Raw genomic sequence first — 24,402 nt, 5'->3', positions numbered from 1 at the left:
AGATTGGGTCACTCTCGCTGAAACGGCGGCAGCTGCTACGCGGCTGCAAACTTAAAACTAGCTTGTATACATACATACATACATACATACAGGAATTTTATTGCAAGATATATATACACAGTACATAGCGTGTGCCCGCAGAAGCGCAAGCGCTTGTGGGCGGGCCACGGCAGTCACAACAGCATGCGGTGAATACAAATTTAGCGCTGAAAGTGCACACTTTACAATCCATAAAGAAAAAGAAGAAAGAAGAAAAAAAAGCAATAACACAAAGTCGAAATATTACATATAGTTCAGTCAACAAATTTAGCGATTGAGAATTATGTAAAGCAAAAAAAATCTGCAGTTAATAAATGGAACACAAATTTAAAAACAAGATAGAAATTACAAAGCAAATCAGTATTTCCTTTCTTTGAAACTTTCAAACCACGATTGCAGTCCAGATTTCACAGCCGTCAACGAATCACAACCAAACATCTGAGCAGGTAGTTCATTAAAATGGTAGGGTATATAGAACTGTCGTGTCCTTTTACCATAATGTGTGTAAACCCTGGGAACTTTATAACGCGCTATATGCCTAAGTGACTCTGGTTTTTTATCTGGCTGTTTAAACTGTGCTGAAAAGTAATTTCTCAGAACTACCACCTGTAAGTACAAGTCATGCAGAGGAATAACTCCTGCTTTAACCATTCTGGTGTTATGGTCGGACTTCTCGTGAGCAGTGCCATACAATAAATTAGTGGAGATTCTGCACAGGAAACTATCTACCTTCTTAATCTTACAAGGTGCACAAGAACCATACACTGAAACGCCGTATCTAAGGATAGATTCTCCTAAAGATCTATACACAGTCTGACGCAAGTTTATAGGTGTAGTGTATTTTATACGATAAAGCTGGACAGAAAGAGCACGGAGTCGTTTTAATAAATAGTCAATTTGGGAAGACCAACACATGTTGGAATCAAGATATAGGCCAAGATATTTAACACTGCTCGAGTAGGGTAGTGGCGAACATTCGCAATTGGCACAGTTGCTACCATGCAGTAGAACCGACTGGGTAAGATCAACATTCTTGTGCGGATTTCTGAAACATATTAACACAGTTTTGTTTATGTTGATGTATATATGATTTCCAGATAGCCAGTCTACTATTTTATTGATGTCGTACTGAAGTAATTTCAGTGCGAGTGGGCTAGATTCATGGGATATCACTAAAGCTGTATCATCAGCATACTGAAATAATTTTGCATTTAATGTAAGGTTAACCATATCATTTACATAAATATTAAACAAAAAGGGTCCCAAAACAGAACCTTGTGGAACACCGTACTGAATATCAGAAAAAGCACTAAATGATTCTTTAATTTTCACTACTTGCTTACGCTGTGACAAATAACTTGCAAAAAATTGTTGGTATGGACCACGCAGTTATTACTCCTACCAGCAACTCGGTACAGGCCAGTGATCCTCAAGGAGGACTCATTTTTGATGTTCCTGTATCACAGGGCTTGTTATTTACAAGAACAAGAAAGTTTAGCCAGATCACCACGTCACTTCGTTTGACCCAGAACGGTGGCGAGCCTTGCGACAACGACGAACCGTGATTCGAGATAACCGCAGTTAAGTTTGGTATCCACAATTAAGCGTAACTGCATTTAGACTGCCCGCGTGACCACAGGTCAACCAACAGGCGGCTGCCGCTGTAATGCTGACAGAGCAAGATGGTCATCTGCTCGTGCCATCTGTCAGACAGATAGCAAGTACAATCATCGTCAGCTAGACTCTACATCGTCAACAAATTGCAGCAGCAAGTTCGGGGTGCGATCATTACACGGGGAATAAAAAAAAAATGAATTTTGCCAACAAAATTCGGGGGTGCGATCATTATGCGGGTAAATACAGTATGTGTCCAAGTGTTCTACCACCTTCCTCCATTGCTCCATGCTGATTGTGTGTGTTCTCTCTCTTGTAGGTGCGGTAACGTTGCTGCCATCTTGGAGCTGGATGAACATCTACAACGGGACTTCACAATATTTGAAGCTGCGCCTCAGGTGGGTCCTATTGGGAAGCAAGCCAGCATTCTGTGACAGTAGTAGTACTGTGGATTGTTTCAACTTACATCTGTAGACAAAGCGAATGCAGTGGGAGAGTGGGCAGGTGGCAGAGTTACGAGTACCCTGCAGAGGCAAGATGTCCTTCTAGTCCAGAGGTTCTCATGGGAAGTCTTGTACAGTGCTCGTTGTCAGGGTGAAGGTTCCTGGCAAAAAAATAGTTGTGTATGCAGTAGCCATCAAAAAGTGCCCACGATCACGTGACCACCCAATGCGCATTACGGGTGTCTTTAAGCGTCGCAATAACTTTGACATCATCAGGCGGGACGTGTGTGGTTGCAGTGCTGAAAGCCTTGAAACACCACTCAAGATAATGTCCTTAAATGACTCTGTGGTGCAACATCCTGCACGCCTGTGCGTAGCAGCTGCCACATTTATGATAAAGCCGTCAGCGGCAGCGTGGAACATCAGTCATTTTGCAGGAGGTCCGTGCACTCGGCCGAAGCGGAGCATCCTGCTTTGAGCGCTGTACATGTGCAGGGGTCAAGAGCCACAACTGTGCAGCAGTTTGAGCATAATATGAATGCTCTCGAGACACTGACCACTGAGTTCGAGACACATGATTCTAGGATTTAGGTGCTCAGGGAACTCGAAAAACACTCCATGGTACCCAAGTGTTCTGCAAAGCCCATACTGGGAGCCTGCTGTTCTAGCCAGATACCAGGTGTGCAAGGAACTTGAGAGCACTATTCTCTGTCACCATAGACACCGGCAGTCCCAGCACATCGAGGCACGCAGCTTTTTGTATGTGACACCTTATCATTCATACTGTGCGCGGCTTGTTCCAAGATGGAAGCGTACAGGTTGATGCAGGCAGTGATATAGGCTGGAGGCTGTGCAGTCCTCTTTGCCCTGGCTGCACACCGCAGCGACTTACTTGGAAAAATTGCCACCTTACATGACTTGAGGTAACGTTCCTGTCGTGAGGAGGGGGCAATTCATGTCTGACAAAACCCTGGAGAATCGTCTGCTCTGGTCGAAGCGCTTGCCAAGCAAGCTGAAGAATCTCAAAGAACGCGGAATCCTCTTTTTTTCTTTTTTTAGATGAAAATAACTTCGATCAAGAACAAAAGCTAACCATCGTAACGACAGGTGGCTCTTCACAAGCACTGATGAGGTTTCTGTAGTGGTGCGCACAAAATTTCTGTCATATGTGATGGTGTAAGCCGGGTGCGTCCAGGGTGAGGAGGACTGCATAATGTTTCATTTCCTGTGCCAACCTTTGCACTTCCATCTTGGAACGAACTGGGCAGTATGAATGATAAAAGTGTGACTATATAAGAAGCTGCACGGCTAGGTAGATGTGGATTGGATTGAATTGGATTTGGATTGGTTGTGGGGCTTATCCTTTTGTAACGCACAGACATTACCCCAAAGTCCTAGCCAACTTTGAGATGCTACAACTTAGTCTGTCCCGCCGTGTCGCTACCACCACCTAACGCTTCAGCCTATTCCAATTTTTAAGGCGGCGCTTTGTTATCTCGACCGCCCTGGCCTTGGAAATGGCTTGTTCTCTCACTTTGCTGTCGGTTCACCCGATTGACAACCCAGCACCTGCACAAGGGTACATCCACTCGGTTGGCAGGGGTGGAGCGATCGACATAACAGAACCACATGTTCGATCGTATCCTCTTCCCACCCACACCTTGTGCACAAGAAGTCCGCATTGTCCTCTCCGGCAATCCGGGCTTGCCACTTCTTCGTGCGCAGCACCTCTGCCCGAGCCTCGAGGAGTAGGGCACTGCCAGGGGAGTTGTCGTAGAAGCACTCCTGCGCAATCTCTCGCTTGTGCGCAGTGTAGTGAGTCTGCTGATGTCTGTGGCGATAGGGAATGGCGTTCTCAAATACTGCACGCACCCAATAGACCACTGCCAAATCTTATCTATGGTGCTTGCTTCCCACCGCTAAATGTGCAGCTAAGCATCTGCTATTTGCATCATCTTAATGACTAGGGGTCCTAGTTTCCTGATTTTAGCATTTTTTGCAGAAAGTAATAATAGAATGATGGAGAATTGAATTATTTTAATCACCTGAATTCTACCGAAAGGTAGAACCCAGTAAAAAACAAAGTTCTGCTCCCCCATCTGCTCAGTCAAGCCAGCGCATTGAGCACTGCAGCTCTGGCAGCAACTCACTGACACGTCTGTTTGGGGAGATTCACAATACGGATTTCAGTCAAAAGCATTATTACTGGTACGCATATAACGCGAGTTTTTTCCTTGAATCAGTCTGGGAGCAGAAAGTATTTCCCATCGTATATGGACGCAAGGAACGAATAACACGCAAATTTTTTTTTCGTTTTTTGGGACACCCGCAGCGAGCTCACCCGCAACTCCATGAGCTGCGAGAAGAAGCCAGGGGAAAGTGCGTGGCGCACACTGGCGAGCAAGAGCTTCTACTAGCACAGCTTGCTTTTTATTGTGCTGACATCGTGGATCCAAACCTGGCATATTCTGTACATCTGCCTGTTCTCTAATGTATGGAGTGGCTAGGTACTTTACTTAGCTGAGCTTGTTGAATAAATGGCTGGGGTTTAACTCAGTTATACCTAATAAGACGGGAGAAAGACTGGCCTCCATCACTGCGCAGAGTCGGGCCCCCAACAGCTCCGACTGAAGCGAGCACGGCGAGGCACGTGCTGTATACGTCTAATCACGTGGTCATGTCACATGGTACGGCAGAGGCTCAGCGCAGCAGTGAGGCAAGCGGTGTGGTGCAGGTGGAGCTTGGCTCTAGCTGTGGCCAATCACGTGGTATGTCAGGCGTGTGAAGCCTGGCTCAAGGTCAAAGTGAAACCTTGTTGACCTTGAAAGTTGCTGATCAGAGAGTGGAGCTTTCTCTCCAAAAGTACTATTCTTGACTGGTAGAGGAGCACCCAGGGTTGAGCGCAAAGCGACAGCCTACCAATTGCATTTCATTTTGAAAGCGGGTTCGATCCTGGCCAATAGGGGTGAAATTCTAGAGGCCCGTGTACTGTGCGATATCAGTACAGCCGCCGCGGTGGCTCAGCGGTTACGGTGCTCGGCTGCTGTCCCGAAAGACGCGGGTTCGATCCCGGCCGCGGTGGCTAGAATTTCTTTGGAGGAGAAATTCTAGAGGCCCGTGTACTGTGCGATGTCAGTGCACGTTAAAGAACCCCAGGTGGTCGAAATTTCCGGAGCCCTCCACTACGGCGTCTCTCATAGCTTATTCGCTTTGGGACGTTAAACCCCATAAACTAAACCAAACCAGATTAAAGAGCCCCACGTGGTTGAAATTTCCGGCATAGCCCGAGTCACTTTGGGACGTGAAACCCCCATAAACCAAGTCATTTCGTCGCCTAATGAATGCACTCACTATTTTAGTTGTGAAGATATAAATCTGTGCAACTGTATTACCGCGTGTAATGAACACTCTCCTCCAAATTTTGAATTTTTTTGGCAGAAAAGGTGCTTCCATTATGCACGCACTTGCAGTATTTTCAGTGAGGCTGCAGGGCATCATGGTAATGCCTTGCTGGATGGCAAGCATGAAAGAAATATGCTAAAGCAGGGGCAAATGCAGTTGAGAGGCTCTTTAAAGATGTTGCTGTATGTCATACTGTTTACTCAAGTGCAGTCTAGTCCCCAAGTGGACAAAAGCAAAAATAGACATAGCAAGAATGGAGAAGACGCGTGGTTAGGTGAAGACAATAGAGGAGGGTGAGGCAATGGACATGTGCTGGAGGAAAATGTAAAGATCGCAATATAAATGTTTACAAGGCTTAGCCTTTCAAGGCATGTTTGGTGTAAGTCTGCTGGAGTAATGAGATGCGTTGCGTATGAATTAGTTGTTGTCTTTATTGTCTTTGTTCAATTTGTGATGTCTGCTGAGTGTCTAAATTTGCTTGTTTCTAAAACAGTCCTTAATGATTCAGTTATAATTCTAGAGAAATTTATTTGGTCTTAGAAGGCATAGTGCTTTCTGACAAGACTGCTATCGCATTAGATTTCGCCCAACAGTACTCCTCGTAAACAGCTCGCTCGCGGACTCTGCCTCAGTAATGCAGTGCTGTAAATAGATGTGAAGGTTTTGAAACATAAAACAGACATTTAAGGACTGCTTACATGTGAGAAGGTGCAAGCCTGCCTGCTCAGTTTGTGAATGCAGTTGCCACGTGCTATGGCGGGATGTAATCCAGTGCCACGCAGCTGGCAATTCTTTCTCTGCATGGCTGTATATAGCCACCGCGACGCCGCTGGACCCCTTCTGATCTGCACACTAACTTCGTGAAGGCGGTCGCCGCCGTAACATGGCCCGCGCTCCGCCTTAAGGGTATGACGCGATAGCTAATGGGTTAATGGCCATATATGCAGAATTGGTCATTCTCTACTTAACATTCATACATCCCTGGGAGTCCTCATGCCACTCTTGACGCAGTGGTGCAGCGGCTAAGCGGTGCGCTACTGCCCTGGGATGGAATGGCAGGTGCTGCCACCGGTGGAATTTGTGCTACCCAGGTTGCTCTTCCCAAGCAACTTCACGCGACCAGTCATTAATTTAACCGCAACCTGCCAGGTTGTATGAGGACGCTATCTGTTATGGGTGCCATCGAGTGTAAAACACACACACGCGCACGGGTTTCCACTCAATGGGGTACACCTTAAAGGTGCACTGAAGAGGATTCTGAACTTGTCTTTTTGCCGCGGGAACTCAATCTACACGTTCCTAGCATTCTTAGAAACTGCGACTTATTGCCCTGTGTGGCTGATTTTCCTAATTAAATCGAATTAACGTCTGGCTCTCGCCTTTTTTTTTTTAATTCTCCCTCTTACGGTGGGCGGAGTCGACCAACGCGTGGAGCGCCTTTCACCCAGTCCCGTGGAGGCTTTGCTTTCGCTTTATTTTGTTTTCTAGGTTTCCATGAATAAATAGTTTCATTCGCAGATAATATAGCCGCAAAATAAGCCCGAAGAAATAAAAATACGCGCGGACTATTTGCTACTACGGACTACTACGTATTACTCCGCCGATGGCAGAGCGGCAAGCCGCCACGGGACTGGGTGAAAGGCGCGCCACGCGTTGGTCGACTCCGCCCACCGTACGAGGCAGAATTAAAAAAAAAGGCGGGAGCCGGACGTTAATTCGATTTAATTAGGGAAATCGGCCACACAGGGCAATAAATCGACGTTTCTAAGAAAGCTCGGAACGTGTAGATCGAGTTCCTGCGGCAAAAAGACGAGTTCAGATTCCTCTTCAGTGCACCTTTAATGTTGGAAATTTGCACTTTCAGGCTGGTTCCTTTCACAAGAAGGGGCTGTAGACCTCTCATTTGAATTAGTTTGTGGCAACTCACAGTTGAGCAAAGATGATGAGTAAAGTGAGGCGGACAACAGTAAGCCTTGTTTTGGCACTGCTACTCTGAAGCGCAAAAGTTCATAACTAAAATGCCTCCTGCAAAAAAAGAAAATGTGGGCTAGCTTTTAGTGCTTCTCTCTATGAAGGCGACAGAGTTTCATCACAAAGGTGAGAAGGCAGTGACTGGCTTAGAAAAAGTCTGTCCACTTGTAGATAAATTAAACAAGCATTTCACAAAACATTATACTCCTACCCATCACTCTGTGAATAAAAGTATTAAGGGTCTGCATCTTCAGCGATCCGCACCACCAAGATGCTATACCTTGTGGTCAACTGCACAAAAGGAGATCCGCATGAGCTTCTTGAGCCGAAGCTAGATGCCAAGTTTTATTGTGGGCGTAACGCCTTGAACCATCCCACCAGTTGAACTGGTCGTAAAAATTTTTGAAGCACTTTCCAGCTCGAGTGCATAAATTTTTTATGCTTCGAAAGGATAGCGGTACGCTTACAGTGTTTGCCAAAAGTACCCAAGCAGCTGCGCCGGCAGCAAAGCGGTCTCCAACGCTAGCCCTTGCTTCCCGGCTGCGAATGTAAACTGGCTGACATAATCATGTGCCCTCGCTCCATGTGACAGCGCTCCGAAGGCGCGAAATCGCTCGCCGCACATGCTACTGGCTTACTTCTTATTACTCAAGGAAGGAGAGCAAGAGCGCAGGCTTATGTCAGCCGGTTTACACTCAAAGCCAGAGAGCTGGGTGGCACCAGCGCCGGAGACCGCTCCTACCACAGTCACGGCTTCTCAGTTACTTTTGGCAAAGACTGCATGCACCACCTTTGAGTTCTGATTATGAAGGCAGTGGTTCATATGTGTGCCACTGTTTCTTTGACTATTAGTGGTTGAAAAAAACATGAATGATTCTAGCAACTGATTTATCAGAGTAAAATTTGACGATTTGTGTGCACATGAAACTTCATAAAATTTCATGCTTCATAAGGGGTTAAAAACAATGCAGAATGCATAACAGAATTCAGGACCCGTATTACGGAACTTTGTCAAAAATCTGTCAAAAGTTATTGACAGTGACGTCAAAATGACGAAACAATGTGACGTCGACGCCTGACGCAAAATTGACGCAACGAGGAATCAGCCAATTACAGCAGAGCGGCGCCCCGAAGCATTTGCCTGCACGACGAGGGACCGTCTGCTAAATTTTTGCTAAAAGAGTAAAGAAATGCACAGCGATAAAAATAATTATTATTTTATTTTGCCAAAAATGATGTTTAAAACTAGAAAATATTAAGAAAAACAAGAAGTGCAAGAAGTTAGGCTATTAAATTTGCTAGTGGGTAACTTTTGCTGCCGCGGGGGTGCGCAGACGGTGGTAAAACGTCAACAAGCCGCTTTGCACGGAAACAACTGTTCCACGCCTTGATACTGTTTTCCTACGCGGCGTCGAAAATCAAGGTACTGTGCGGTTGATCTAAGTGCGGAAAAATCGACGAAGCCAACTTGTTAAGGTCTGTGTTGTTCGGCTTTTACGATCGATGACAAAAGTGTCAAAGCGTGAAGCGTTGTATGTGATGTGTGGTCGTCTGTTTCTTTTTCCTCGACCGGTAAACGGAAGACGACCACGAAGTGCGATTTGCAGGGGAAAATAAAGTTCTTTGCCAGCATAAGCATGTTTTATTTGTATGTAGCTGTGGCACAGAGGTGTCGTCGGCTGCCGAAGCTTGCATGAAAGCCGCCGGTCGCAAATAACCGCTGTGCACACAGCACCCGCCGCTGCACCGAGAGCGCACTCGCACGCAAACCTCCAAATTCATCGGCGAGTTCGTCGCACAGCCACACCGCAGTCTGCCTCTCCAGTCGAAAAAGGCGTCGGAACAGCTCGTCCGGCAAGTCAAACGCGTCTTCATGCGCCCTCCTTCACCGTTGCTCGCGTCGCCGCAGCCGCCTCAGCCACATACGACGCCGCTGCCGCCGCCGCCATTTTCTGTCAAAAACGGAACGGTCCAATTTTGACCGCCTCGAAGCCGTCAAAAAAAACGTCAAAATGCGCCTGCATAATTAGGTGTGCAACGTCACCACTTCTGTCATGTCCGTGACGTAAACGCCAGTCACCCATGACGCAAGAAAGCAACATGGCCGCCGGCCACGGCCGACCAATAGGAGCGCGGCTACGGCGGGGCTTTTTGACGAGTTTTTGACGCGTTTTTGACAAGTTTTTGATTTGACAGTTCCGTAATACGGCCCCAGCTTTAGTGGTGAATGTAGTGCAGTGGTAGTGACCTATGCGGTAATATCAATCTTTTGTGGCAGCTGAGTCACAAGCGTATAACTAAGCCCATAGAATAAATCAGTTTACGTATGAAATGTGCAAATTCGGGGGTCAAAAGGCTTTCTCATTGGTGCATATCCGAAGAGCATGTAATGGGAGCAAAGTATTTTATTACATGGAGTATGCACAAAATCGGGCGAACAATGTGGCTAGGTGATAGGTGTGGAGGGGGACCTCAACCACATATTTCGCAAGCAAATGACGCACGAGCTTGGCGCAGCTGCAGTTTTCTGCACGTTGTTCTGTCTGTTCCTTAATGCCTCATTCATTCTGCACTAATGTCAGAGGACGAGCCGACGCTTTGGGAAGAAATAAGGTGTCTATGTGTCCAGACAGCAGCGTCCATTCTTTTTGTTTGCTGTGCCTTTTGTGCATTGTTACAGTGTTGAAGTGTTGCGGAAACAGTCGCCTGACAGGTTCGCTGGGAAATGCGTATGAGCATGTCAGAATTTCTGCTGCTAGCATGTTGGATTGCCTTTAGGCAAAGTTAATTGTAATGCTGCTCATGCGGCACCATTGCGCTCTTTCCTCCCGTATGGTGCAGTCATGGGACGGTGAATGCTTTAGGTGGGCTTCCCCATGCCTTTCGATGTTTTTGTTAACAGTTCGTAAACTTGGTCTTTTTTTTTCATGAAGCTTGGTTGGTTGGTTCATTGGGTTTAACGTCCCAAAGCAACTCGGGCTATGAGAGATGCCGTAGTGAAGGGCTCCGGAAATTTCGACTACCTGGGGTTCTTAAACGTGCACTGACATCGCAGAGCACACGGGCCTCTAGAATTTCGCCTTCATCGAAATTCAGCCGCCGCGGCCGGGATCATGAAGCAATAAAGCGAATGATTTGTTGCAGGTTTCAAACAGCAAAATGGGTTGCAGCTGAGTTGTAACTGCAGGCTTCGTGCCGTTTAAAAAATTATGTACCAGCTGGAATTAGTTGCCCACGTTACAAAGAAAACTTTTAAGGCTGCATCGCTTTCTTCATTGATGAAATTCCAAGTGTACTCGTAGTTAAATATATACCATGAGTAAACGCTTTGTGAGCTCTAATTCTGTTTTTCTTTTTTTCACCTTGCAGGAGAGCAGAGGAATTCCAACCAAGAAGCCGCAGCCAGATTACTTCCTGTGATGACCAATCCCATCCTCGCTTTCGTTCTTTTTTAACTGCATACAAACCTGTACACCGTGTCATACAAAAGGCACTCTTAAACTGGAAAGACTGTCTTGTTCATGCGAACATCAGTTCAGCATACATGTTATTCTCTTTTCACTACGAGGAAAGCGCCATCAGCCGTTGTCGGCATAATTGTTCCATCCCAAGTTCACCACAGCTCTCCTTAGGAGAAAGGGGGCAAGGACCATCTTGTTTCTTTTTTTTTTCTTGCTAACACAGCCTGGAAGCGAGCTTGTTGCCAACAAGAATGGTTTGCTGCATCAGACCCACTCAGCTTTTTTTTTTTTTTCTGCCCCCAATTCTCAAACCCACATACTGCAGTCACTTGTGTGCTTGGGTTCAGGCATGTTATTTTTGCTTATACCTCTGTCTTCAAACTTCTATTTGGCAGTTCTTTTTTTCTTCTTTGTACTGTTTGGCTAAGTACCTACAAGTGCTGTCATGTTTCACTTGTACAGATTGTAAACTGCAAGTTGTTCTTTTATTTGATTCTTACTTGCCTGAAGTCCTTTTAGATTCTCTGCTTTGTGTTGGTTAGTGGCAGTCTGTGAACTGCACTGTTTAATGTAAAGTGGAACACTGTTTCAATAAAATAAGTATGTGTCAGTGTTTTATTGGCTGTCTGTCATCTGCTTGCTGATGCCTGTGTAAGCGTATGGCGGTAGCAGCACACTGTGCAGTTTAGCATGTATGGCAGATGGCCAAGAGAAAAAACTGGCAGTTACTAATTACTGCAACTAATTTGTTTAGCTATTCAAAACTGAAAGCCTTAGACAAAAAAAAAACTTGTAGTGGAAGGTAAAGGCAGCATATTCTCAAGTTTTGAAGGCACTGTTTGGGTTTATTCTGTGGTATCGGGCCTAGGGCAACTTGCAAAAACTGATTCTTAGTGAGGCTCTCTAGAGTATGCTGTTTTGGGATGCGATAAGAAGCGTGCCTAATAAACTGGCACTCTGTGCCGTTTGTTATCATGAAATAAACGCATTGCAAACTTAGAACGCGGTGTGGTCCTGATCGCTAAACCTCGTAATTATTTAATGAAAAGTGTGCGCTACGTTGCAGCCATCGCAAGCTTCTGTCGTTTCTTTGAAGCCCTGAAGCTGCCTCGCTTGGCATCCTTTCTTGTTTTCGCCAGGTTTTTGTAACTAGCGGCTGTTGCGCAGCCCTGCCGTTAGTTTGTAAGTGCCTACAGCCGGAAGTGGAAGAAAAAAGGCTACAGTGCTCGTTAATCGGCGTATTAGCTGTTCGCTGGATCAAGCAGACCCGAGTTTTGCAAGACGAACTTGAGAGCGGGAACGTAGTACAAGCAAAGGATGCTGGTTAGCGGCCAGCGAGTGCTGCTCGACTGTGGATCAAACACGTAAGGAGCTTATATCCCTGACGCAAATCTGCGCAAGAGCAAGAAGACGAGCCCGGCGGCGGCTCCCTAATCTATCTCCCGGCGGCTTGCTCCTTTTCGCCTGCCTCGAGGCGAAGCTGACGTAGCGTGCCGCGCGCGCCGGTCGGCGGCAGCGGCGGCGGCGCAGGCGGCGTCTCCTGTCGGCAGACGACGCGGCAGCGGCTGCCTAGAGGGAGCCGCGGGCGCCGCGAGAGGGGCCCGGCGACGCTTCGTCGAGATTGTAACGTGGTTGGCCCCCCATCGATGAAAAAAATTTTCCTTTTCAGTGCTTTTCCTCCCGTTTTCGATATACGTGAGCCGTGTTTCGGGCCTACGCGGGGCATCGGCGAGTGGAATTAAAATGTGACAGCTTATCCCGACATGGAGAGTCTCCCGAAGCGCCTGCCGACGGACAGACCCGGTAATGCCGTCTGCGGACCTGGCCAGGAATGGCGCTTTTTTTGTGCACCGCGAGTGGTTTTTCTTCGAGCGCTACGAATGATTAAAAGCGCGGTGATTAGGCCTACCGCTTCGAGCCGAGCTCGTCAACTCATCTGTCAACGTGCGAAGTCTCCGACCGTCTCCATGGTGAAAAAACGGTGCCGGAACGAGAGGTGAACGCGGCGTTCGTCCCACGAGCGGCCGTCGGCAGGAGCAGCAAGAGACGCTTTTTTTTTCTTCTTCTATCTCTGGCCCCGGTCTGAAGCCCCCGCCGCTGGCTGCCACCGACGGATTGGCGCTCGATCTTCGAACAGGTGAGTCGCACGGCGCAAGCACCGCTTTCTATTTTTGATCGCGTTATCGGCGCGACCCCCGGCTCGGCCCTTGCCTGTCTGCGGAGAGTTAGCGCTTCGCACGTCACCCCTTTTCTCTATTTCTGACAAACGTCCGTCTCCTCTTGGAAGCGGACCAATCCTCGGCGCGATAAAGCGGCGAAAAAGACGAGAAAGATAAATCGCCCGTGTCGTTGACTTTGGCGGCGTCGAGAGGCTCGGTATTCGCTGGTCCCGGTCGACTCGAGCGCGTGCATGGAGACGAGCGACGCGGGAAGGAAGAGGAGAAAGAGGGAGAAAAAAAAAATGCGTTCTTTTAATTATACGGAGCCATTTTTCGCCAAGTTCCAGGCGTCGCGCGTTGTTCCTGAGACGAGCGTCAAGAGCGCGCCGGGTTTCCGATGTAGGAAGTCTGCTCCGAAGACGCGAGAATAATACCAAGTAGGTCAGACAGCCGACCGGCAGCGAGCGCAAAAGCGAAAGAAAAGAAAAAACCAGCCAGCCAGCCAGCCAGCCGGCTCTCTTGTTGTTTATGCGGCCGCCACGCTTGCTGTGCTCTTTTTTTGGTTCGCTTTCTCGCGTTGCCATTGAGCGCGCAGACGGCGGCGAGGGGAAAAGAAAAAGCAATCGCAGAAAGATAACAACCCTAAACAGTTCTCCCACTCGCCACGAATGCCTCGTCGCCGCCGCAGCCGCGACGTTTGATATTTAAAAAAAGGACGGCCTTTCGATTCGTTCATTTCGCGAAGGTCCCCGCCGCGATTTGGAAATGAGATGTGATGACGCTCTGGGGTTTTTTGTTTTTGTGCTTCTTGCGCAGTGTCGATTGTTCTTTTTTTTTTCTGCAGCTGTTTTCTCTCGTGGCGTGTTTCGCCTTGCCCGCGATCGACGGCCGCCGCGTTCGGATCGCCGTGCTCGCGCCTCAGCTGGCGGGGACAGCCACCAGCAATTTAGGCCTAATCGAACATGCAACGCGTTCTAGCCTCTCTGTTGTTCGGATCTGAGCTCTTGCTCGCGTTGAGCGTGCACTAAGCCTAAAACTGTTAGGCCTAAATGCGAAGCCTAAAAATGCATTTTTTTTTTCTTTCGAGTTTTTTTTCTCTCTCCGGCGTCGCTCGAAGAAAGGGTTGAAGAATAAAATCGTGTGAAACTGTTTGCTTCCGAGTTGCCGCTAACTTGTCGGTGCGATGATGGGGGCGTTCGCGTCTGCACGAAGCCCTATCGTTAAAATTCTCTACTGCGACAGCATACGCTTTTTTTTTTTTTCGAGCTCGTAGCCGCCGCCGCGCTGATGCTCCTGCTGCCGCGATGGGGAGGAAGGAGACCTGCAGTACGAGGCCGTGCGCGTGTCGCGATTTTCAAGTTGCGAAAACGTGGTGGTACTGCCAGCGTGGCAACGCCAAACATCGAGCACAGCGTACGGGAGCTCAACAACGTCTCGTTTTATTCCTTTGAGGCACATAACGATCGCAACCGTTTAGCGTGTAGGCAGTTACAAATGCGGCGATTACCGTCATTTTCGTTCCCTTTCCGCTACCCCCCTCGTGCACTGTTTTAAGCGCGGAGGAGAGACGGCGCTAAAAGAGTCGACGTGAGTCACCCGGTCAGTGGTTTCTCCCTTCTGCTGCTGCTGATGTAGAAGTCGACACCTCCTTTGGTCCTTGGCCCAATGAACCTACCACCAGCAACAGCAGTTGTTGACCTTTGGCATCATCTCTGCGGAGAGAGAGAAGTTCGCGTTGAGAGCGACGTAGAAGACGCGCCTTTATCTCTCTCAGCATCCCCGGAACTCGTGTCTAACAATGTCGACACGTGTCCGTTTCCTTGCGGAATCGACGTCGTTTTGGGCCCCGAGGCGACGGCGAGAGAGGCAAATGCTACCGCTCTCGCGTGCGCTCACGCACGCACGCACGCACGAGTTGGGAGCGTTCCGCGGCCGGGGGAGATTCCGCGCGAGCTCTCCTCCTGCCTTACCCCCCCCCCCCCCCTCTTCGCGTGTCTCGTTCTCCCTCTCTCTCAATCGCTCTATATATTTCCATTTAAATTTTGCACTTGTTTACTCCTCGTCGTCGTCGCAGCGTCTGGCGCGCCGCCGCCGTCGCCGCACTGTAGCCATTTGCTTGAAACGGGGCCTGTGCTGCTCCTCGTGTGCGAGCGCTTCATTTTTGCCTTGTATTTTGCGCTCGACGGCGTCTCTCCCTCTCCTCCCCCTGCTTATGCCTCTTTCTCACTCTCGTTCCTCCTGGCGCTTTATATCTTTTTTTTTCTTCTCCTTTCTTCCTCTCAGACGCTCGTCTTTTTCTCTCGCCGGCGGCTCTCGCTCCTCCTCGCGCTCTGTCTGGAAACCCGCCTGCTCGCTCCCGTTGATGTTTTTTCCTTTTCTTGATTTTTTCTTTATTTTCTCCGCCGTGTTCATGCGCGCCGGCGAGACGTGTACAAGTGCTGTTCGCGAAAGAAGGAAGAAGAAACGTTTTCAAGTTCGGGTACCACTTTCTTAAAATGGTAACCGAATGGGATGTTCTGGTACCCCTCCTCGTTGACGCGAAGTGTCAGAGTGGAGTACCTAATCGTGGATGAAGTAAAAGTCGTTTGTTTGAAGTCACGTTCTGTACTGGCTGCTGAGAAGACCGTCGAACTGCGCGGTATTAAGCATGAAATGCCCCCGTTGTCGGCAGTGTGGTGACGTCACGCCGAGACCGAGAGCCATCATCCGGGCACTGAAATCCACTCATCCGGGCTCTGAAACGAGAACATCCGGGCACCGTACGAGACAACGAGATTTAACGAGACTCTCTAAGCCCTCCTACGCGACCGGCATGCAAGCGCCGGTTGGTCTCCAAAGGAGTCACAAAAAATAACTGCTGCCAGTGCCTTCTCAATGTTTATCAAGATATCAGTCGCTGTGCGTTTGATAATGCACGGAATTATAATTTCCGATTTCTAATAACGCGTGCAAAAAGCACATAAATGCCACGATACACTTCGTTGTCATATGTGATCTCTTAGGGGCTTCGCGCATAGAAGCAAAGCCGCGCAGGCGCACAGGGGCCCGGGGAGAAGCGCTGCGTTCAAAGGGCAAGGCATCGCGCCGAACGGGTGGTGGCGTTCCTCCCTTCCATTACGGTGCAGTTCGGGTGTCCACCGAGATGGCAGAGAATTACTGCGCCATTTGCTTTCCTCAAAAAACCTTGCGTTCAAATGGCAAGGCATCGCGCTGAACGGGTGGTGGCGTTCCTCCTTTCCTGTACGGTGCGGTTCGGGTGTCCACCGAGATGACATTAGGCCCGTAAACATTTCATGCTTACTCTACTCTCGGTTACGGGAGAGGCAGAGATTTTTTTTGCTCTCCGAAAGAGCTGTTCCGTGAATTCCAGTGAGAAAGCTAACATTGCTCAGGGGTTCGCTCGTTTTTGAAAAGTCTGGAAGGCTAAAAGCGATGCGGTGATGAGACGCAGATACCCCGTTAACGGGCTAGTGTCTAGTATTATTAATATTGTTGGATTTGATGGCAATAAGACGCAACAACAGAAGCGTTTGTGAGAACTACGTGTGAATGTCGAATATAATGGAAGGAAAGCTTAATTGCAAGTTTCTTGTCTCGATCGCGATTCACATGTTGCCGATCTATCGCTAGCCGTTCATATTGTTTCCCGTCGTCTAAACGGTAGCGAACTGGAACGAAATAGGCTGTGTGAATCCGAATCGGGGCTGCATTCCTCGTTTTATTTTTGTCTCGTTTTTCTGCAGCCGTGTAAACCGCCAGGAAGTGATTATTTTATCGCTGCCTACCGGAGGCATGGACCGACATGCTTCCTGAAATTCCGTTTTCATGCGGGGGTCGCAGGCAGGGTTTTGTGTGTGTGTGTGTGTGTGTGTGTGTGTGTGTGTGTGTGTGTGTGTGTGAATGGGTATCCAGTGTAATAGAATATAGCAAGTCACCATTGACAGCCCCTTTTCTACGTTCTTGCAGCTTGGAAGAAGCGACTGCCAGTAACTAACAGTTAATAGTAGTTGGTACCGGGGCTTACGAACGTGTCTGTAAGGGACCGAGTCGCTCGCAAAAGTTGCTGTAATATACGAGTGGACTTGTAGTGACTAGAATAAAAACGGAAGCGAGTGCCTGTTCGCTGCTTTTCGAGGGAAATGCGAGCTAAGAACTGTGCGAAGAACGACCCCCCATAGTTGTGACACGCCGACGACGACTGCTGGTGAAGAACGCGCGGTATTTTTTTTTTTTTTTTTCCCCGAGCTTGCCGCCTGTTTCGGCAGCCAGCCGAGCGCCAGAGCCCCCCTCCATGGCCGCGTCTGCTTCTCGCTCGCGATGGAGACCGGCGATGCCTGTTCGCTAGCGACGCCACCGCGCGCTCACCGCTCGGAACATTTTGTTCGCAAGAGACGCTGCCTCTCGGCGGGCCGCGAATATTCGGTGCGCTGCTGGCCTGGTTACATCCAGAGTGGTACGCTACGACGAGATTTTTCCTCTTTGTCTTCTTTACATTTAATGGACGCTCGAAATTCAGGAAATGGTGGGATGAGATTCGCGCGTCGTCGGGGCTTGGATTTTGAGAGGGTTGTCTAGCTCTGGTCGTCCAATTTGTGTGGCTTTGCCTCGCCGTACTGTGCTATGCTATTGGAATCGTAACCTGTGAGCTGCTGTCCCCTTTGTTGTTTTGTTCTTGGAAAGGGATGCACCATTTGAGAAGGATTTAATTTAAGCAGCGGCGTTCAACAACAGCCCGTTGGCCACAGTGTGCTGTACTACTCCGCTCACCAATTGCCAACAGTAAACAAAATCTACATTCCAACGTCCCCCCCCCCCCCTCCACCGTAAAACAAGTTGAGGAGTAAAAAACAAACTCACAGGGGCAACTAATTACATTATGTGTTGGCAGTGCGATAGCATTACAAGCTGGTGATGCTCGTGCCGAAAGTGAGGCCGCTTCCAGTCTGATGACGTCACTTTCCCCTAGCCAATAGGCGAATTTTATGACCGAGGAAACATTTTTTTCGCAATGTGGCTTTTAATGCTCTCCCATTGAAGTTCTTGCGCTCGGAATTTAAATTTAATCCTGTGGTTAGCCTTTTGTTTAGGCAACAAGAAAACATTTAGCAACAGGTTGTTTGAATGTTTCGAAGGAACATCTGGTGGTCATCATGGTTGTGGGTGTAGCATCACTGCAGGCTTAAGTTTTATCCAGCTATAATACTAGTGATAGTGATGTGCCTCCAGTTTTCAACAGTCTTGGAACACCATGTGTACATTTGCCTTCACACTTAACCTATGCATGTATGGCACAGTTATGTGTGTCTCGTGCGAGATTCAGGGACTGTAAAAAGCCGATATTCATCAGCTGTTCTGGAAAGGATAATTGTCAGGCTAGCATGCACAAGACACTCAAGAGAAGCAGTTCTTTGAGCAGCTGAAATGTGGACGCACTCAGGGCTTGTTAAAGTGAACTTGTATGGTAGCAGCAAAATTACTGCTACGGAGAATGCCATCGGCAAAACGGTATTTCAAAGCACACAACTTGTTCTTTATATCGGTAAAACAAGTAATGTTGTAGTGCATCCACACTTCAGTCTCACTTGCATATTTTATTCCAGATTCTTTTTAGCTGTAGCTGAGTTTAGGTTCGTGAACTTAGTGTAGCAGTTGTAATCATAAAGATAACAGAGTCGCTTGGTTTGTGTCCTACAGAAATGTAGAGAGAAACATAGAAGTGTAGAGCAATATGTGCCACGCAGATGGAAGAAGTCACAATGCGTGCTAAGCGGCTCAGGTTCGTGTCTTGTGTCTCTATGCACCATGACGATGTTAATGTGCGAACACTGTGAAATTTACCTAGAACATAAAACTCTGCTCATAGGCTTAAAATTACTGTCAGTATTTTCCCAATGTCATTTTAAGATCCTGTGCTCGAAAACAGTGTTTTTAATGGTAAGTCTGCAAAGCAGTCTTGATACCATAATTAGTAAGCGCAGTAAAAACACCAGGCAGGCAGTTTCAACCAACAGTGCTGTTAAAACGACACCCATCCCCTCAAAAAATGAGGAAATGTGCTTTTTCTTAATGATAGTTATGAATGAACTATGTTTCTTGGTAGGATGTCAATTCACGGAAAATAAATATCTTTTTCAGTACGAAGAGCGGGGACAAGTGGGCTTATTTTGTGGCCAAATGAGTTGTATTAAAGTATCAGTGGCCACAGGGTCACTGTCATCAAGTTAGTGCGTATGATACTATGCGAATGCCAGTAAAACTATAGACAGTAGGCACTGGTTGTTTTCTTTCTGCACCTGTGTGCCACGGGTGGAGGAAATATGCTAACCAGCAGCTTGAAATACTGTAATTTCCGGTATACAGTTCAGTCTGCAGGGTTCAATTTTTGCTGAAAAAAAAAATCTTTTTTACTACTTTGTTCGTACCTGGTACATAGCCTACAGAAGCAGGAAGTGCAACCACTGAAATATATATATATGCATGCGCAGTGCAAGTACATCAAAACCTCATAACAGAATAAGCATTGGGAATTTCATGCCACATTCGGCGAAATTGAAAAAAAAAAGAGAGAGAGAATCTTAATAGTCCACACCTACAGATATTCCCCAAAGTGCAAAATTTCAACTTTTATACATGTATAGCTTGTGGACTGTGTACTGGAAATTACTAAATACAGCCAATCTTGGAGCCTGCTGGAGGCGCTGAATAACCTCTTTCTCGATGTAACAAGCTATGGCACTGTGGTAGGAAAGACTCGTTTGCAGGAAATTGAACGGCATTCTCCCTGCATCACGCGGGTTCCAGATCGCTCATTTTTTCCTTTTTAGTCGGCCATCAACGGGACAGTTTATGTTCTGTAACACTACACCACTTTATTCGTTCTCAAGCTGCAACTCAACGTAGATCTCAGATGAGGCTGCATCATCATGTCCTGTACAGTAAGCATGTCTGAAATGTTCTGATGCCGTTAGTGTTAATGGTTGTGTTAGTTCGGGGCGTGGGAGCCCCGCATGCGAGGAACCTCTCAACACAGTTGCTGGGTGGAGACTGGAGGTTTATTACAGCAGAGGGAGAGAGAGAGAGAGAGCGAGTGTACAAGAAGGCACTTCCGCTGTTGCGGGAGCGCGGATGGTCACAGCATGGTGCCAGTCAGGGGGAACGGGGGAATGCGTTAGTCGACGGGGCTGCAGGGATCAGATGTCGTCGGGGAAGACGCCTGCGAGCTTTTGTCGGAGCGGCCGGCCCGCGCTTGTTTCTTGGAAGCGGGCGGCGAGTATGCGCGGAGGAGGCAAGGGCTGCTGGAGCGGCCTTGAGTCGCAAAGGTCGACGAACACGACAGTTAGCATGGCAGACATATGATCAATGGTGTAAAGGGTAAGAATACCTTGAATTTTAATATTGAATTTGTGCAACGCAGATGTCTTATGACCATGTTAATGCTACCAGTGTGTGGGGCTTTTCGATGTATCTGTGCCAGTTTTGCAGGCTTCACTGAGCTCGTCATTTCCCCACTGGGTAGTTGGAAGCGGCTTCACACTGGTGTGCCATCGATTGCCACACTAGTGAACCTTTGGCTGAACCTGTTTGAGTATTTTTAGGCTTGCTGTTCATGGTGAGGAACCTCTGTTTGTGTAGTCAATCAAAATTGCTGATTGGGCGAGTTGGTGGGACATGATTCGAATCGACCAGCCCGAAAACAGACTGAGACAAGAGAAGAAACACCTGTCGTCAGTGTTTGTTCTCTTGTCTCCGTCTGTTTTCGTGCTGGTCATTTCGAATTGTGTAGTCGGCTTATTAAAGGCGTTCAGCACTATAATTTCATTAGCAGACTTTGCAAATGCAGGAAATTTCATTAATTTCTCCCAGCCGCCACCATGTGCTTTTGGGATCGATAAGGGACTTTTTTTATGTTAGCAGATTTAGAAGGTTAGGTGCTGTTACAGTGGGCAGGGTGGAATCAACTGATCACTTTAGAATTTTCTGCCTTCAAAATGTAGCTGCTGAAGAACAAAGGCAGCAGAGAACCAGATCATTCCACTGTGGCTGTGGTTCTGTCTGTGCTGAGATGCTTGTGATTTCACAGCAGCTTTTCTTTTTCAGCATGCACCGGGCAGCTAATATTAAAGCGCAAAATTTGGTTGCAAATTAACTTTGAATAAAAGTTGCTCCATAATGCGTGGTAATATGAAATGCAGGAAGATATAGTAGGTAACTTATGAATGCACATATTTTTCATTGTGTTGTCATTTGACTCGATTCTGGCGTGTCTTGTGGATGGAATTCACAAAGTTGCCATTAATGTGGAGGTGTTTATTTTAGTACGACCATCTTTGGGCTGTGCTCATTGGTTCTGTTGTTGTGCTGTTTGCTGAAAATGCGGATGTGAAGTTGGCTTTTGTGTGTGGTTACTTTCCTTCTCCTAGGGCACTTTCTTTCTTCACTATGATGCAAGTTCACCATGTGAGTTTACCAGGCCTGTTCCATCCAGGCAGCCCAGGCTGTTGCAAATGATTATCATTCATGAGTGACTCTTGCTGCACCTTCCACGTTCATAGTTGCAGTTTGTGCACTCTCGTCTTTGTCAGAGGTGCGAAGTGCTTCCATCACTCCTGTTGTTAAGTGCTGGATGGAGGGTGTGGGCCCACTTGATGTCCTGCTTGCTACACCTTCACTTTTCGCAAGTTTCTGTGGTGGTTTTGGGGAACACTATGGCGCTAGAGGCTGCTACGAACATCATTCGCATACTTCCAGCTTCGGACGTGAGCAGAGATAAAGTCATATCATTAAGCACCTGTGTTCATTCCCAGGCTTTTGCTTTAGGAACTCCTGCTCTCATGTTTCTGTTTTCACACTTTTACTGTGTACATTCTCATTCAGAACATGTGTCAAAAACATTAGCGTCCACAGAAGCTGGTGGTAGCGCAGCTTGATGAGAGCCTTCTATTTCGGAAGTTGCCTCAGGGGGGCTTAAAGGCCCCCTGCCCACCCGCGGCCAGCAGACACTCTCTACCTCACTTTGAGCGAGCCTCCTCTCCTTCCATTCCCTCCTCGAAATTTTTCTCTCCCGCTCCTCGTCGAGTAGGCTCGGCAAGGCAAAATCACCCCTTCCTTCTCCGGTGTAAGCCGGAGGCGTGGTGTCTGTGGAGTGCGTCACAGGGCGACGTCATGGCCCCGCCTTCAATAGAATTCTTTTCTTGGTTTTTGCATTTTCTCCGCACACTGAACGATCGAGAGGCGCGATCGGCTCGACCACCTAGACTTGTTAGCGAGCGCATCCTTTCATACATCTGTTTGTCATTCCCAGTTAACGAGCCACCTTTTCATTTTCTTTTAGGCCTCCCCACCGTTTCACGAGCGGAGGGGCGGAAGTCGGTTGTGTTCGAAACACACGGCGAAGCGCGGACCCAGCAACCGCCCGTTTGCTTTTCTCCATGCGTGTTTGTGTTCTGTGTGTTTGTGTCTTTTCTCCGCTCCAAAGCATATGTCATTCATTGGAGTCAAGGCGTACGCAAGATGCACGAAAGATAAGCGGTATGTGTGCGGAGCGGTAAAGTGGGCGAGCGAGGGAAAGGCTCTGCTGCACTACTAATTAAAACCTTGTTTTGGGGGGCTCGCATAGAAGAAAAGAAACTGAGAAAGGAGCGCGCACGCAGAGCGTCTCGTGACGGGATCACGGCGGGGGGGGGGGGAGCGAGCCAACTCCCTCAGTTTTACTGTTTTTTTACTTTTTATGGCTAGGGTTCAAGGCTGTCGCCGCACGCTCTCTCCGCAGTTTTTTTTTTTTTCTTTTGTTCCTTCATGCGGGTTTGTAGGCATGAGCCAGAACAGAAGGCGCTGCGGAAAGCGTTGTGCAGACGACGCGACGCCAAGGCTACGCCCAACCTTCTCCCGTCAGTCAGAACGATGCACCAATGGAGTGCCTTTAGCGAAAGTAGCCCCCCTTGACGTCAGCGGGGTGCAGAGTAGTGGGCCGGGCCCGTTTTTGAAGGAAGGAAAGAACGAACGGGCTTTGATTTGAATTTTCGCAGCTTTTCGGGGCGCGCATGGCTCTAGTATTTTGCAGAGGTTATCTTCGATGCCTCATCTATGCAGTGGGCTTGTTTTTCAAAAATGTCCGGACCCTGGTCAGTGGCCCTTTAAGGTTGCGGAGCACATGTCCACTGTTTTGATCTCAACACAGCGGATGATGGGCTGAAAGTTGTCTGCTGGTATGAAGTTGTAAGTGATGTTGTGGTACGCTTTTTAGAAGCTTGCTAATGTTACTTTTTCCAGCTTGTCAGTGCAAACTTAACTCAAAAGCTGTGTGTGTCATTACCTCAAAAACTCGTTGACGCGGCTTTTTCACTTTTTACTTTAAATTTGCTGCCTACCGCTTCACATTGTTCTGTGTGGTAGATGTTAGGGTGGTGTAGATGTAAGATGTTGAGATGCTTTAAAAAGCAGTTCAGCTGGTCTCAAGAACACCAGGGGTAGTGACCAAGTTTTCTTTCGCCACACTGGAAAAAAATTGATAAGCACACTTCGTGTTAGTCATGTTACTTGTTCATGGGTTCATTGGGGAGAGAGACAAGCGAGACATGAAGGCAAGAAAATAAAGTGCAGCAAGTGCCGTTGTTCTCCCTTTGCTTTTCCAATGTCAAGATGCACTGTTAGTTTCGTGTTCTAATTGAGCTTAGTTTAGTAAACTGGACGCCTTCGTTCAACAGCCATTTGTGAAAACACCTCTGTATAGTGCCAACAGAGTCTGTACTGCGACAAGCGACTAGAAAAGGAAGAAACGGTAAAAGGAGTTGATATGCAGTAACCGCTCAAGAACTAGCGCATGGCCGTCCTCTCCACGACACTGCGAGCGATCTCTGCGAGGTTACAGCGTTTATCACGCCTGTGGCATTGGGGAACTGACAGCAAATCAGTGGCGACTGCCCTGGAAATAATTGCTCACGATGGCCGTGCATGCGGAAAATCGCACCCTTCCCACCCTCCCATCTGCGGCTCAACACGCTTTTCCCGTCAACTCACAGCTGGGCGGACTGATAAGTAACGTTCAAAGTAAGCGCTCGTGACGTCACCGCAGGAAGAATCATCGTGATACGTCACTACCGCCCGACGCAGCCTTGTTCCTTTTTTTCTCTCTCTCTCCACAGCCTGTCTTCCACTTTCAGAGCTTCGTGTTTTCTTCCATTTTTTTTGTATACTTCCGTTATACTTCCGCGTTCGTTCGTTCCTCGTGCCTCCTCTTCTCTCCCTCTTCGCTCTCTCCACTCTGTTGTTTCTGGACCCCAACGCTCTCTCTCTAATGGCGTGCCGTCTGGGTCG

At 47.9% G+C, this 24,402-nt stretch overlaps 2 protein-coding genes across 3 annotated transcripts in view; both read left to right on the top strand.

Annotated features, from left to right (window-relative positions):
- Pp4-19C (protein phosphatase 19C) overlaps positions 1-11,548 on the top strand; it is a 35,799-nt gene extending 24,251 nt beyond the window's left edge. Inside the window, exons 7-8 of the mRNA XM_089573683.1 lie at positions 1,973-2,051; positions 10,839-11,548. Of these exons, the coding sequence (XP_089429809.1) occupies positions 1,973-2,051; positions 10,839-10,889 (130 nt within the window). The 3' untranslated portion in view covers positions 10,890-11,548. The remainder of the gene's footprint in view (positions 1-1,972; positions 2,052-10,838) is intronic.
- A 676-nt stretch (positions 11,549-12,224) lies between these two features.
- Positions 12,225-24,402, top strand: part of LOC149363726 (uncharacterized) — a 79,931-nt gene continuing 67,753 nt past the window's right edge. Inside the window, exon 1 of one of the 2 annotated variants that reach the window (XM_089573681.1) lies at positions 12,225-13,067. The gene's annotated coding sequence lies outside the window, so the exon portion shown is untranslated. The remainder of the gene's footprint in view (positions 13,068-24,402) is intronic. The other variant, XM_089573680.1, reaches the window with a different exon arrangement.

This window comes from Amblyomma mixtum, chromosome 2, assembly GCF_055824585.1.
Source record: "Amblyomma mixtum isolate Tamu chromosome 2, ASM5582458v1, whole genome shotgun sequence".
In the NCBI taxonomy this organism is placed as follows: Eukaryota; Metazoa; Arthropoda; class Arachnida; order Ixodida; family Ixodidae; genus Amblyomma; species Amblyomma mixtum.
Note: the sequence above shows the minus strand (reverse complement) of the source record. Positions and strands in the feature narration are given on the sequence as shown.